Source organism: Apostichopus japonicus, chromosome 17 (assembly GCF_037975245.1).
Source record: "Apostichopus japonicus isolate 1M-3 chromosome 17, ASM3797524v1, whole genome shotgun sequence".
Taxonomy (NCBI): domain Eukaryota; kingdom Metazoa; phylum Echinodermata; class Holothuroidea; order Aspidochirotida; family Stichopodidae; genus Apostichopus; species Apostichopus japonicus.
The window spans coordinates 5,294,910-5,309,964 of record NC_092577.1 but is presented as its reverse complement, the minus strand read 5'-3'; the positions used below and the strand labels follow the sequence as shown (position 1 = coordinate 5,309,964).

Here is a 15,055-nt window from a genome sequence, read left to right as displayed (position 1 = left end):
CAACTCGTTGAAATCAGATGATAATGATATCGTTGCAGTTATCCTGCCATCTCAGTAAGTTGATCATGATTACAGCACTACCACCACTATTTTTTTTCACACTAGACCAACAATACGCTGATGATATCTCTTGGGCATCAACTAGTCAGCATATACTGCAAGATATCGAAAAATGAGTTTCTGACAAACTGGCAGGAAGGAACCTGAAAATCAATTGCACAAAAACTGAACGATTTTCAATCACAAGAAAGGAAATGAAAGTTGGAAGAAGTGTAAATATGTTGGAAGCTTGCTGGGGACCGAAGAAGACAGTAACCGAAGAATTGGTATAACCAACGGTGCTTTCAACACACTGTCAAGCATTTTCAAAAGCAAAGACATAAGCCGGAACAATAAGCTTAGGATTTTTGAGGCTTTATAAAAGAGTTTTTTTTTTGTACAATTGCGAACTGTGGGTCACAACGAAGGATCTTGATCGCAAAATTGACACTTTTCAAAGGAGACTACTTCGTAGTATTCTCAACATTAGATGGACCAATAATAATTGGTTATCAAATGATGAGCTCTAAAAGTTCTACATCCTTATTGCACGATATCCTGTTTCAACTGAATATCAACCATTATCCAACATGAAAACATTGTCTTCAGCTAGGTGGGAATGTATTTTTACTTTCAGTTTCAGTGCGGTATATAATTTACTCTCTCCTGCTTGTACCATGGTGCCCTCATATTTATAATACGGAATTTCCCGAGTGTTCAATCTTGTACACCAGTTACCGTAATGAATATCTTCCTGCTAGCACGATCTTACTGCATGCACATAACACAGTAACAGATTTTTTTACAAAGGGTGTCTCAATTCTTTGAGGCACAAACAACATGTAGCCTTCGCCAGGTCTGTTCAAGCCAACGAGTTTCTTGCTCTAGAGCTGACGAAGAGATATACCTGCGACGCAAGTAAGTGTTCTCGAAGATAGAGTACGTGTATGAGAGGGTTCCATTCATTTTGAGATCTGGACTTACAAACATGTAAGTTAAAAATCATTTCTGTTTTCCTAACTGTATCCTATAGCCTTCTGTAATATGTTCATAGCCTATTCAAGGCCACGTCATCAAGCTTAATGTTCACAATGGACTGAGATGCTGTATAGTCGTTATGATGCGCATACCTTTTACCAGCGTATGCAGCAAAAAGAGGGCCGGGATAAGAATGGGACCAACGGAGCCATGGTATCGACCAATCTATCAACCTCCTCACCCACCCTCGCCACCCCTGCCTCCCCCAGACAAATAAACTTATTTAGAGGCCCCTAAATATTTCGATGTTAACAATATGGTATGATATGTCGTCCATGATAGGGACTATAACAGTCCCTTAGCAAACTGAATACCTCATGATTTGTGCTGAAAAGATCACCTTAATCGTCTGGCCCCCTGGTCCACACGAGCTAAGTCCGGCCCTGCGAAGCGTTTATGTTGTTTCAAGTTAGAAATATTGACTGCTTATAGTATATTGACACTCAACCAGATTATTAACATTTAAAATATCGAAGCATCTTTAGTTCAATTAGCTTCTTGTGTTGATGTTTCAATTGCTAACAATTGTGAAGAACAACTAACCGGGTATAAGTCAAATTAGAAATTAATATGAACATTCTTCAAACTAAAACACGCTGCTCCATATTAGAAATATTGAGAATTAATTAGTGAATTGATGCATAAAAACGATACTTTCCAATACTTAAAATGTTCTACTTGATAATCATATTAATAATATTCAAATACAAAATCATCAACCCATTCCTATGTTTATAGAATTTGATCGGTCAAATCACTTTAAATTGTACCACTTATTTTTCTGCAATATATAAGGTGGGTGCACTATAAGTAGCCGTATTTGGGCTACCTACTTACAATGCTTCCCAGCGTGATTCTACTGTCATGTTGACGGCTAACTGCGCAAATACGTCTTATTATTCCATCGGTTACACAGAAAAGTGTTTACAATAGTCATTGAAGGTTAAAGGTCATTTCAGTCTACATTCCTATCTATATCACAAACTAGCTTGTCAAATATGATAACTCAAGTAACTTAGGTATGTTTTTATGTACTTATGAGCTCTTCTGCTTACGGTTCCTTACGTCACAGGTGTACTATATATCCTGACTACAATGTAAAGCTGCAAACAAGTATCCGTCTGCTACTATGTTTGTGAAAAACAGGCAGTTTCGTCGGCGATATTTTTGCTCTGTATACACGATACTTGCGCCGAGGCATTGAGGACTTTTTATTTTATCTTCGCCCTTTTGTTTTTTCTTCCTTTTTTTTCTCTTCGCTTTGAGTTTTCTTCGAAATTTGCTCTCTTTTTTTTTCACTTTCTAAACCAGACACATCCTCGACTTTACTATGTCTATACTTCAAACAGTTTTAGTCCATGACGTCACAAAGACAACTGCGTAATAAGGTGAAAGTTCTATGTTCGACTCTTTCTGACAAAAATTAGAAAAACGCATGGCCTAACTTTCGTCCAAGAAAGTCTTTCAAAGAAATTATGAACTGTCACTACTGCATATCTGTTGAAGTTAACATATTACAATTACATGAAGTAATATTGTTATCAATTATGTAGCTTTATATGTATGCTTCATTAAATTATGTAGAATTTGCAGACAAAAAGTAAGCGCACTCCTTTAATGATACAACTAGTGTTAAACTTCGTCATAAAATTGAGAAATAACGAAAATGTCAGCTTGGACAAAACTTACATATATATATATATATATATATATATATATATATATATATATATATATATATATATATATATATATATACATATATATATATATATATATATATATATATATATATATGTATATATATATATATATATATATATTTATATATACATATACATAAGTTTTGCATCTAAGCCATCCGTAACCAAACAAAAACAATTAAATAAAGACCCCTCCTAGGGACGGACACCATTAGTGCCCATCCCCTAAGCTTCGAACTCTTGTCTACCGGCCTGATCGCAAGAACACTTTACGCAGTGGTTTGTTTCTCTCCTTTGATGTGACACTATTTGTCTATGCTTTATCTCCGGTTCTTTGCAATTACAAACATCTGGTGAAACTGAGTTTGCACCATTCACTAAGTTATCTACTTCATCCATTTCTCCACCATGTCACGTCTCAGAGAGTGACTCCATTTTAAAGAGTGGTGTAAATCATATCGTAGAGTTACAATAACCAATGATTGTCATTCTCAAATGAAAACCCTCTAGTTATATGCCACGAACAACAACAAATTGCCAATGTATTGCCACGCAAAGAAAATTAGCTAAAGGCAATAAAAAAGTATGTACCAAACTTTAACTTTCCGAAACCGAAAGTACCGTATGTTTCGCAAAATCTTACGTTTGGTTTTTAACAGGATACAGCACTCCTATAAACTAGCTTGTGATACGCAAACAGGATATGAGAGTGTAATAAGATACTTTAGTCACACGGAAGTTCACGATGCCAAGTACAGAACACCTTTAGCTTCAGAGACATTTCAAAAGTTAACCGGAAATATAGGCAATGTGTGATATAATATACACCGAAGCAAATGCTTGGTGCCTATTACTTGTTGTTGTGTGATGAGCAGGGCAGTAGTATTAAGCCTAGTACTTGTGCAGGTATTCCGAGCCAAGGAAAGTTATTTACAAAGAAAATGGGGTTTAACATGACACATGCATAGGCTATGTGCGCATTAGTTCGGGTAGTTGATACTATTTGTTAATTTGCCAATTTCAATGATATGGTTTGTAATATCAATTGCCTGTTAGTTTGATGGTTGAGATTATTTATAGTTCGACAGATGCACAATTTCCGTTAAGTTACCCCAGCTTCTCTTATTTCTGCAAACAAAACGAAAACGCGGACTCAAGTATGCACTGCTGTAAACAAAAGAAATTTAGCTGCTCAAGTTACTTTTGACAATATTGATGACAGGAGAGAAGGATAGTTTTAGAAGTTTAGTAGACATAGCTGTAGCACGAAACATTATCGCAAAAAAAGTTTAACTCTTACAGTAGCATTAGCATTAACATTAGCATAAGCATTGGCACGAAAGGTTCAAGCAGATTGTGAGATTTTAAGTAAAATGTATGTGATTATAATTTAAACTTTGCATGAGCCTTATGCAGTTTTGTAAGAACAAACAACATCTGCAACATGATCGTTGCTTTGAGTTTGAAATATTTATTGCAAAATGTTATTAATCTGGATAATCTCTTTGCGATAAGTCTCTTTTAAGACGGTGGCCAAACACTTTGCGATACATTTAAGTTTTTGATTCACCCTCAACCTCTGCCATTTTGCCAATATCAACTCATTTGTGACTAAAATGTAGAATACACGAAGTATTACCTCGTTCATGTACGTCTGTGCCGTCAAAATGTAACAAATGTGTTCGTTATAATGTAGATAAACTTCGGAGCATTAAATTACCCATCACTGTCTTCTATAGTTCTATTCAGAATTGTTGTTATGCAGTTTTGTATATGTGTGCAAGAATCATAGTACTGCTTTGACCTGCTTTGATCAACAGTAGAAATTCTATACCTATCATTCATCAACTTCCCACTAATACGTTTTCAGTGTGATTGCCTTACAGGCGGAAATCTCCTTATAGATTTCGGAAAAGGAATAATGATAATTCTATAGCTTGCTCCCGAAAGATATTGAAACCTTAATCTCATCATTTGTTCCATCATTTCAGATGCAAGTGTCGAAAGTGTCCATTCTCGATATGTAATCGTTTTGATTAATGTCCAGAAAACTATTCAGTTCACTTGTGCCTGAAGGTGAGATAAAAACCAATCTTATCCCTTCATCAATCATATTCTCACCTCAACGTAATGGTTCTAAATGTAATGATAAATTCAGTACAGGAATTCTACATGACGCATTGTTTACTTCCTCTACCACACAAAGACAGTATACGTGTGCTTGTCTCAGGGTTGCAAACCATATTTCGAGGAACAAGAGACTATAATGTTCACTCCCCCCCCCCCTTTACCCGAGTATGCTCAGATAATAGGTAAGCTATGCTCTCCGTCTAGTAATTATACAATCATACTATGCAAGATTACAGAGAGAGAGAGAAAGAGAGAGAGGTGGAGAGAGAGAGAGGTGGAGAGATGGAGAGAGAAAAGTGTTAGCAAACTGTTAATCTATTTCTCAAAACCTTTGTAGGTAAAACTCAGAGAACATGGTGGGATCTTTCTTTGTGGCTAACTAGGTGTAACTATATGAGGTCATTATTAATGAAGGTGTAAAAATATGGAGTAAATATTATAGAAGTTGTAACAATTTGAGGTAATTATTAATGAAAGTGTAGCAATATGAGGTAATTACTAATGGAGGTGAAAATGAAGGTCAAGAGGAATTGAGAGCAGAGAGGAAAGCCTGGCAAATTGGATAGTCCGAGATGTGATCAACTAACCCCGACCCCCCCCCCCCCTCAAACTCTAACTTTTAAATATGCCAGGTTAATAGTGAATTTCAGTTCATTATTCAATCGTGCCTGTCGGCTCTTAAGATAGTATACATTTACCTATGTCCAACATTATGCATAGTTCTGAGGGGCTTCAGCTTGCCTATGATAGAAAGTACAACATCTAATGCTTACTTGCACCTAGCAGGAAACTGGCTCTAGCGTTTGGGAATCACATCTTAGTAACATATTTTGTTATGACTCTTTAAACTGTTTGTTTTAAGCTTGTTTAATTTAGAATCAGTGTAACCGGCAAATGGACCTTAAGTGACATTAGCATCGTAATTGAGCAGAAAATGTAATTGTCTTACTTTGTAACAATCATTTACTCAAAGACGACAGTCATGTGCATTATCACCAAAATCTACCCGGATATTGTTCAAGCATTTGAAATCAGGGTACAATAACAGTTGAACGAGCATAGCTTCACTTTTACAGGCAAAGATCAACAATAGAGGATACAATATGTATTTCTGTAGTAACGAATGTATTAACTGACATTGATTAGTATAGTAAGTCTCAAATACCTTAATTAGAGCCAGGAACAACATATTCAGATGGGCTGGTTTGATGGCAATATTGAAAATGGTTGTCTTCCTTTGAAAGATCTCATTGTGTGTCACCATATATCCTGTTTAAGATAAAGATGAGTCGGATAGCTAAATTCCCAAGAGTTTAAGAAAACTGACCAAAAGGATGAATACAACCAGTATAAGTTTCTTGTTTGAGTTATTTCTATTTCACAAGTAATGGCTTTAAAGAGTTTTCTCTTGTGTATGCACGACGAAAATGACGTAGTTGGTCATGCAATATTCAAGAAAGCAACAGTTTGATATCATTTTTGCATTTCATGTCCTAATGTATTTCAAATCAAACTATACTTTTATTATCTTTCTGCTTCTATTCACACAGGAGACAATTAGTTTATGTTATTTCCGTCCTTTTATAGATTAATTCGTTTTGACTGACCCATTCCTGCTGCCATTTGTCAACACTCAAGGACATTCTTTATAGTTCAACATTATCCATCAGTAAATAGCAAAGAAAATGGTGGTTAATTTATGAACGGCAAACTTGGAGAAATGGAAGGTGATAATGATGGAAGCTACTCCCCTTCGAAGGAAGCTAAACCAAACCTGCTGGAAGATAGCGATGATTCAATTAAGTTACATAATACATCCAAGGTAGTAGATCACTCATTACGAGGTTTATGCGTTAATACACATGATAAAAGTTATCTGACTACTCCCAGAGGGACTCTCGCTTACTTGTCATTAGAAAATTATGAAATCCCAAACGACTCAGAAATTTCAGTTACCTGGAACTTCTTTGACTTAAATAGCGAGCAGTTATATTTATCACTATGTACATATGGACATACCAATCTCTTACAGGATGTACCGATACCTACCAGTTCTACTATTTGGGAAGGTATTAAATACATGTCGAAGGTGAAACATACTTGGTATATGAACAAAAGTTACGAAGGAGATCCGTCTCAAGTACGGCTTGCCGAGAATCCTATTCGGGTCTTGAAGGCAATTGCGCAGCAACTTAATCAAGATAAGCCAGTAGACGATGTTAAGCGAGAAATTCGTTCATTTATTGATGCATTTGGCTCCCATGTTTCGATGGGCCCATTTGCGACAGGTGGTCGTTCTGTTGCAAAAGTAAGCATCTCTAATTTTCAAAGTAATGACAAGCAAAACGTATGGCGCCTGCTCGAAAATGAGTTTGAGATCTTCAAAGCAGAAGATGCTGAAGTTTTCTTTACTGATGAGAAAGGTCACTTGGTACCTTTTCAAAGAACTTCTGTGCGAGATGAGACTGCGAAATTTGAAAAGAAGTTATGTCTGTTTGGCGGAAGCAAACCCTTTACAGATATGGATCAATGGAGAAGAGATTTAGCCACAAGCAGTCTCGTCATTTCAGGAGACCTATCTGAATCAAGTCTTTTGCCTGTTTGGGAAATCCTGAAGAAATCTAAACATGACTGTACAGATTATCTTGAAGCTATCTGCGATTTGTTACAAGATGTCTGGTCCAAGTCACAAGAGGTAACGGAAGGACTACGAATTTCTTCGACTTCAAAGGGTCTATTACCTGCAATGGTGCTACCAAAAACAAACGAGGCACAGAGCTTATCTCGAATTGCCGAAGATTCTTCCAATGTCTTTGCTAATACGGTGTCTAGCTATCCAAAGATTGTGATTGATCTCCAGCTTAGTAACCTAAAAGAAGGGATTTGGAATGCAACAACTTTGAGAAAGAGTACTTGGAAAGTCGACGATTTCACTGGCAATGCTGTTATGTGGCAGTTCGTAAAGACAATCTTCTCCTTAGACTGCAGGGGCCGGAGATGTATGAAGATGCCTACGTTAGCCTCACAGCCAGTTTCTATCAAACATAAACATGACGGTAGTGATATCTTTGACTTGTTCGATTGTAGCAATTGTGAGCATAAGATACAACATGAATTGATCAGTGCAATGGATGTAACACTTGCCATACTACATTGCTGCGACCCCTTTCTTCGACAGGAGTTACTTTGGAAAATGGCTCAGTGTAGGCTTGCCGTACCTATCCTCCTACCTTACCTGGATACGAAAGGTACCAAAACTGAGATACAACTTTGGGGCCTACGGAAAGTTTACAAATCGTGGACGCATACAGCATACAAATCACACATCGAAGCCTGCATGATTGACTACCCTTTGCCAATTGTCTCTCTGCTTCGTTTAGGTGATATAAGAATGTCAAAATCAAGACTGTTGAACAAAATATTGGGAAAATTGCAAGGACACAATGACCATTCATACTTCGTCGATGTGAATGAAGAACCCCCTTGTGCTAAATGGTCAAAAGGAACCGTCGAAGCGGCCTGGTATCTACCAGAGGACGCAATTGATTCACAAAATGATAGCACACTACAGGATGCTGTAAGTTTCTTCAACTTAAGGGGAAATGCTTTTGATCACCCTGTGCAGAAAGAATTCGTATGCAGAGCGTCGAATGTCCTTATCATTTTGGTAGAGGAGAAAAATCAAGATAAATTCCTTGATGAGATAAAGAGACTGTCTGAAATTGTAGACGGGCATCTCATTTGCTTAATTTCGTCTACGAATCATGAACAAATGTGCAAAACATACAACGGTGTCAAAAGAACCTTGATCTTTAGCCAACCGTTTCTGGCAGACACTGGGGCAGAAATTTGCAGAAAGCTTAACATGCTGCTGTGGTCACATGACGATGGCCGACGCCAACATAAATTTCATACGATATATTCCCTGAAGAATCTGTGCAAAGATCTAGACATTGACATTGACGAAGATGCCGAAGGATGTGTGGCTGGAAAAAAGTTGGCTAAAGATATGATTACCAGCATCCGTCAGTCTCCAGACAATTACAAGGTGAAATATTTACCTCTCCAAGGAAAGATGTGGCAGAAGTGGTCGCGTCTAGATAAAAAATGGAACAAGGGGTATGATAATCAGTTTACGTCTGTTGAACACTACCAAGCAAATCTTCGCAATCAACTTACGGAGGCAAGGGAACAGCAACATAAAACTGCTCTTTCTGGAGATGTTTTAAAATTTATTGAAGCAATGAAAAGACCATCCACAACAAGGAGATACTTTGTTGCTTGGCTGAGCTTCTACTTAAATGACAACTGTCATGAAAAACTTGAACCTTTGCGTATGGAGCTTGAAAAGATTCAAGATGAAAGCAGAGTTGCTAGAGCTGAAAAGAGTAAATTAAAAGACAACGAAAATATTGATGATGAAATAAAAGCTAGAATTACGCTTTTGGTTGAGAGAGAGATATCACTGCAAGTACGAGCGTCCAAAGTCTTCAATAAAATCGGGGCGGATTCTCTTGGCACAGAACATTTCGTAAGAGAAATTGCCCAACATTATGAAGCTTACGATGAAATGAAGAAGATGAAAATGGAAAGCGTTAACTCAACGATAGATTCAGAATCCCTTCCAGATGTTGCTGTTAGCCATTTACTCGATGGTTATCCCTTAGAAATCCTTAATGGAGAAGTTGGGCAAGTTCCACTGGGGTGGCTGAAAGCGGTATTTAGATCACTGATTAAAAGATTAGGAAACGCGAAGTTATGTGCCATCTCTGTTCTTGGGATTCAAAGTAGTGGCAAATCCACTTTGCTAAATTGTATGTTTGGAGTTCGTTTTGCTGTTAGTGCAGGTCGTTGCACACGCGGTGTTTTCATCCAGCTATTGAAAGTTGATGAAGAAATCCAAAAAGAGATAAATTGTCAGTATGTACTCGTTATAGATACAGAAGGATTGAAGGCCCCAGAGAGATCTCATGGATATGATATCCGGTACGACAACGAATTAGCGACGTTTGCCCTTTGCTTAGCAGATGTAACTATTATCAACATCGCCGGACAGACTTTAGGAAAAGACATGACAGATATTCTGCAGATAGCGGCGCATGCTTTCATACGCATGAAAGAAGTTAACATTAAATCTACATGCAGGATCGTTCAACAATTTGTCGCAGATATTGGAGCGGTTGACAAAAACAAGGAAGGTACCCAAGCAATCCTAGAAACGTTAGATGAGGCGATATCTGCAGCAGCGACAGAGGAGGGATATAGTGACCTCTATTCAAGATTTTCAGATGTGTTCAACTTAAAACGAAACGAAGAAGTCCAATACATACCCAGTTTATGGCAAGGAGCTATGGCTCCACCAAACCACCGGTACAGTGAGAAAATTTTAAAGTTAAAAGGCGTTTTGTTCAGTGATTTACGACATTCAGGTAAGACGTTCGAACAGTTTCTTGAGAGATTGAAGATTGTTTGGATTGCAATAAAGGAAGAAAACTTTATTTTCAGCTTTCAAAATTGCGTTGCGGCTGTGCAGTACAAGATATTTCAACATTCGTATGGTACTTGGGTAGGTGAAATGAGACGAACAATAATGGAATGGGAATCTAACGCGAAGCAAAAAATAAAGAGTGTATCGACAAATGTAACCCAAAACACGAAGCAAGACTTGAAAAAAGAAATAAGTGACGTTGTAGATGAAGCAGCGACAAAGGTGGCAAAACTAGTGAAGAGTTACATGTCAGATAATACCCATGCAGAAGACTATCAGCTCAATAAATATAAAGACGAATTTCTGCTTGACTTGAACCTAACTAAAAGGATGTTCACGCAAGATGCTCGAGAGGCTTTGGACACAATTGCTGAAAGCATAGTCCAAAGGAACCAAATGGAAGTCCTACTCCCAAAGTGTAAGAATGAGCTCCGTCAAAATGCTAAAACGGAGGCGGTAAAGTTGCGTCAAATACATGTTGATGCCGCCTCGTTTGGAGACATCCCCATAAATGAAATCAACAAAACCTTTGATAAACTCTGGGATACATGGGTTATAGATATATCTAAGAAATATCCGCCAAGGAATGTTGAACAGAATGCCGTTCAGAGAGAATTCGATCTATACCTCGTTAATGCAGGAGAGAAATATGATCTTACCAATGGCATAAAACAGAGACTTTTGAAGAAAGAGAAACCTTTATTGAAGAGGGTTATGAAAAGCAGTGTAGGATACTTTAAGCCGTTGGATCATACAGAAGTCGCAGAGAACATTATTGCGTCAAGCTTACTTAACTTGCAATTAGAAATAGATGATGATATGGCATACGAAACACAACTAAAACAAAATTTGATAGACTCTGCAATTAATGCCCTGAACAAAAAATATGATGGCGCGAGTCTAACGCAGGAAGTAAAGTTCCAAACAATGGTAACTCTGTGTCAAAAAGCTGTACCAATAAAATACGAAGGGAGAATACAATACAATGAAAGGTACTCCCTCCGTGAGCTTCTTGCAAAAGAAAAGGAAAACCTCAGAATGGATTTCATTGCACTGTGTTCTAGCTCCTTCCAGGACAAACGAGTTTCCGAAAGTCTTCTCGAATTGCTCAATATCACTATTAAGGAAGTAATTGCCAACTATCTGGGACCAGCGGTGTATAGGGCTGTCTTAGAGGAATGTCCATACTTTGCCAGCAAGTTTGCCATGTTTGGAAATATACTTGAAGATATGGCACAGAGAGAGGACTTCTCTTCATATAGTTCGTTCTTATTTGATCTCGAGAAATTTCTAGAAAAATGGTCTCTGAATAAAATAGCAGAAGTATGTGCAAGAGAGCAGGGAGATCTGTCATTCCTGCATCATCTTGTAGAAAGAAAGGTGGTAGATATTCAGGGAAAACTTCTGGAATGTATCTCTACATGCAATTCCTCCCTACTGGAAGTTCCGGACGATCGCAAACCTTTCCATGAATGGGTTAAGCAATTTTGTCAGGATACCAAACGACGCATACCCAATCTACACTTACCAGATGATGACATGAAAAATCTTTTACTTTTTGATGTGAAAGATTTAGGTTTCTTCAGTGAAGAGGTCAGGAAATATGTTGCAGACCAACTGACAGTTGACATGCTGAAACGTTTTACTCTTCCAAAGCCAGGTCAAGTTGATGTCACAGAGCAAGTGTTGTTAAAGCTGCCAGATAAACCGCATCTGGCCATCATGAAACATGTCACTGGGTGCACGGAACAATGTCCAATATGTCACGTGCCCTGCGACAACATGACCAGGCAACACGAGAAACATAGAGCCGAATTACATTACCCGGAGGGAGTCATCGGTTGTGCCACAGGACCTCACGGTCGTCTAGTTTGTTCGATATGCACGTCTATTGTTACCACAGACGAAATTTACTACGATGGCAGAAACTACAAGAAATACAAAAACCACCAGAAAGATTTTCCTAATTGGATCATTCAGCCAATTCAAAACGATTCCCCGATTAAATATTGGCAATGGGTAATGAATCGCTTCAATGAAGATTTTGCCCAACTTTACGGTCATAGAGAAGCAAAGCTTCCTCATGGTTGGACTAAAATAACCAAACAAGAAGCTATCGAAGATTTGAGGCAGGCATATGCAACAAATACCCGAGCAGAACATGCCTCACGCAACTAAAAGTTGTCACAGGAAGACCTTGAAATTCGAATCCATTAGGTAATCGTGAATGTAAAGATCACTTTCTTCCCAAACTCCCAAACATTTCTGATTTTCTAACTTCATTATATCTCAAAATTACAAACCTATTAAAAGAACCAGACCTGACGTAATTTTGTGTTCGTAAATTATGTGGGTAAGGGACACATTTATGTGTAACCCGATATGTAAGGACCTGTTTGGGTATCTCCGAGGCGTGCGGGCTTCCAGCTCTATATACATATGACATACCTACGTGCAAACATATAGTTAGCGACCCGGTCTGCATGTTTACCTTCGAACCTGCACGTAAATATAAATCAGTGACATCTGAATTGCATGTGCGCAGTTTCGATGCAAAGGTTAGACAGCATATTGACTAGTAGTTAAACGATCCATAGGTAAGCTTTTAAAAGTTGTAAAAAAAATCTAAGAGATCAAATGGAGTCTATTACTTACTAAAAACAAAGTTTACGTGGTGTTCGGCAAAAACATTCACATAATTCAGGAAAAGGGTAACAAGTATATTGATGTACCTTATTGAAAGAGATGAATTGATTAGTAAGTGAAATATATGAAACTTTGCTGTAACATAAAATATGTTTTAACATGGAAAATAAAGAAGCAAGTGCGCTGTCTGTCCAATGATGTATTGTATGGCGGAAGACTGATGTTATCAAAGCCTTTCGCAGAACTGCTTTAATTTACTAATCTCTTCGATTTCTGATGTACTCATTTTAGATTTCTTTAAACGCATGTGAAGGACTAACCATTATCTGTCTTCTTTTGTCAGTGTTTGTAACCTGATAATATCAGTTTCTCACTTTATGGAATAACTTTGTTGTATTGTATATTATAACATTTTTCTTTCTTACAAGTTTATATACACTACTATATTTGCTATTTGCTATATTTGGGGTAGCAAAATTTGTAACCACTTTCGTAGACTTGTGTACTACAACTAACCATTTACATTTTCTCTTACTTTACTAACTTTTTTTTAACGAAGGTTCCTCAAATTGAAAAGGCAAACTAGAAAGCATTTGTGATAACAAAGCAATGTATATTGAACTTTATTTTGCACTGAAATTCCCTACAATGGGTAAAATAGTGTTGGAATTATGTGTATTTTTGTAACCCTTTCACAGTTCTTATTTCATTTCAATCTTCCGTTGTTACATGACGATTGAATATTTTGTCAATATTTGCATTCTATGTTTTGGGTATGTTTAAAGTTTTAAAATATTTTCTCGGGTTGCATTTCGTCAATGCAAATACTATAGAATGTCTTTTGTTTGATGACTCATTAAATTTGCTATGTATCAAATCCTGAAAAAAAAGAGACAAAACTAGTATCAGAAAGACATTAGAGATGAATAAACAACGTATCCATCTGAATGCCTCCTTCAGCTCTTATAACTAGAAAGCAAACTGAATTAAATTTCTAGTAAGAAATTAATATATATTGACCGATATTTCTTACTGAAGTTCTTCCAATTTATTGTTATTATGTGTTATTATCAAAGTTCTTATTTCATTTTAGTAACATTGCTCTCGTTTAATTAATGCTCTGTGAATTTTCGCATCACATATATCAATGAATGAACTTTGCTAACCACAATCCACCAACAAAATAAGTTATCGAACGTATTTAAAAACATTTGTTAATGTTTCTCTGTGAGAAGGGGGGTGGGAGGGGTACTGGAACACGTCCTTAGACTTTTGTACTACAACTTACCTTTTACATGTTCTCTTACTTTAAATTTTCATCTAGAAAGCAAAAACATACATTGGTAGCAAGAAAGCAATGTATATTGAACTTTATATATTATTATATTGAACTTTACTTCTTACTAAAAATCTTACAATGGGTAAAACAGTGATGGAATTATGTGTATTATATTTGTTCTATCACAGGTCTCATTTTAGTAACATTGCTCTCGTTTAATTAATGCTGTGAATTTTCGCATCACATATATCAATGAATGAACTTTGCTAACCACAATCCACCAACAAAATAAGTTATCGAACGTATTTAAAAACATTTGTTAATGTTTCTCTGTGAGAAGGGGGGTGGGAGGGGTACTGGAACACGTCCTTAGACTTTTGTACTACAACTTACCTTTTACATGTTCTCTTACTTTAAATTTTCATCTAGAAAGCAAAAACATACATTGGTAGCAAGAAAGCAATGTATATTGAACTTTATATATTATTATATTGAACTTTACTTCTTACTAAAAATCTTACAATGGGTAAAACAGTGATGGAATTATGTGTATTATATTTGTTCTATCACAGGTCTCATTTTAGTAACATTGCTCTCGTTTAATTAATGCTGTGAATTTTCGCATCACATATATCAATGAATGAACTTTGCTAACCACAATCCACCAACAAAATAAGTTATCGAACGTATTTAAAAACATTTGTTAATGTTTCTCTGTGAGAAGGGGGGTGG

General features: G+C 36.9%; 2 protein-coding genes across 3 annotated transcripts in view; both read left to right on the top strand.

Annotated features, from left to right (window-relative positions):
- The window catches only part of LOC139954652 (interferon-induced very large GTPase 1-like), a 287,324-nt gene that overhangs the window by 251,038 nt on the left and 21,231 nt on the right, over positions 1 to 15,055 (top strand). The gene's annotated exons all lie outside the window — the stretch shown is intronic.
- LOC139954649 (interferon-induced very large GTPase 1-like) lies at positions 787 to 13,934 on the top strand. 2 transcript variants are annotated; one of them, XM_071954541.1, is made up of 3 exons: positions 787 to 1,029; positions 4,772 to 4,856; positions 6,498 to 13,934. In XM_071954541.1, exon 3 carries the CDS (start codon positions 6,610 to 6,612, stop codon positions 12,574 to 12,576), a length of 5,967 nt encoding a protein of 1,988 aa, XP_071810642.1. In that variant the 5' UTR covers positions 787 to 1,029; positions 4,772 to 4,856; positions 6,498 to 6,609; the 3' UTR covers positions 12,577 to 13,934. The 2 variants fall into 2 exon arrangements, with proteins under 2 accessions (XP_071810642.1, XP_071810643.1); XM_071954542.1 differs by having other exon boundaries at positions 6,461 to 13,934.

Coding starts and splice junctions, on each gene's coding strand:
- LOC139954649 (XM_071954541.1), top strand. CDS start 6,610: ATGAACGGCAAACTTGGAGAAATGGAAGGTGATAATGATGGAAGCTAC.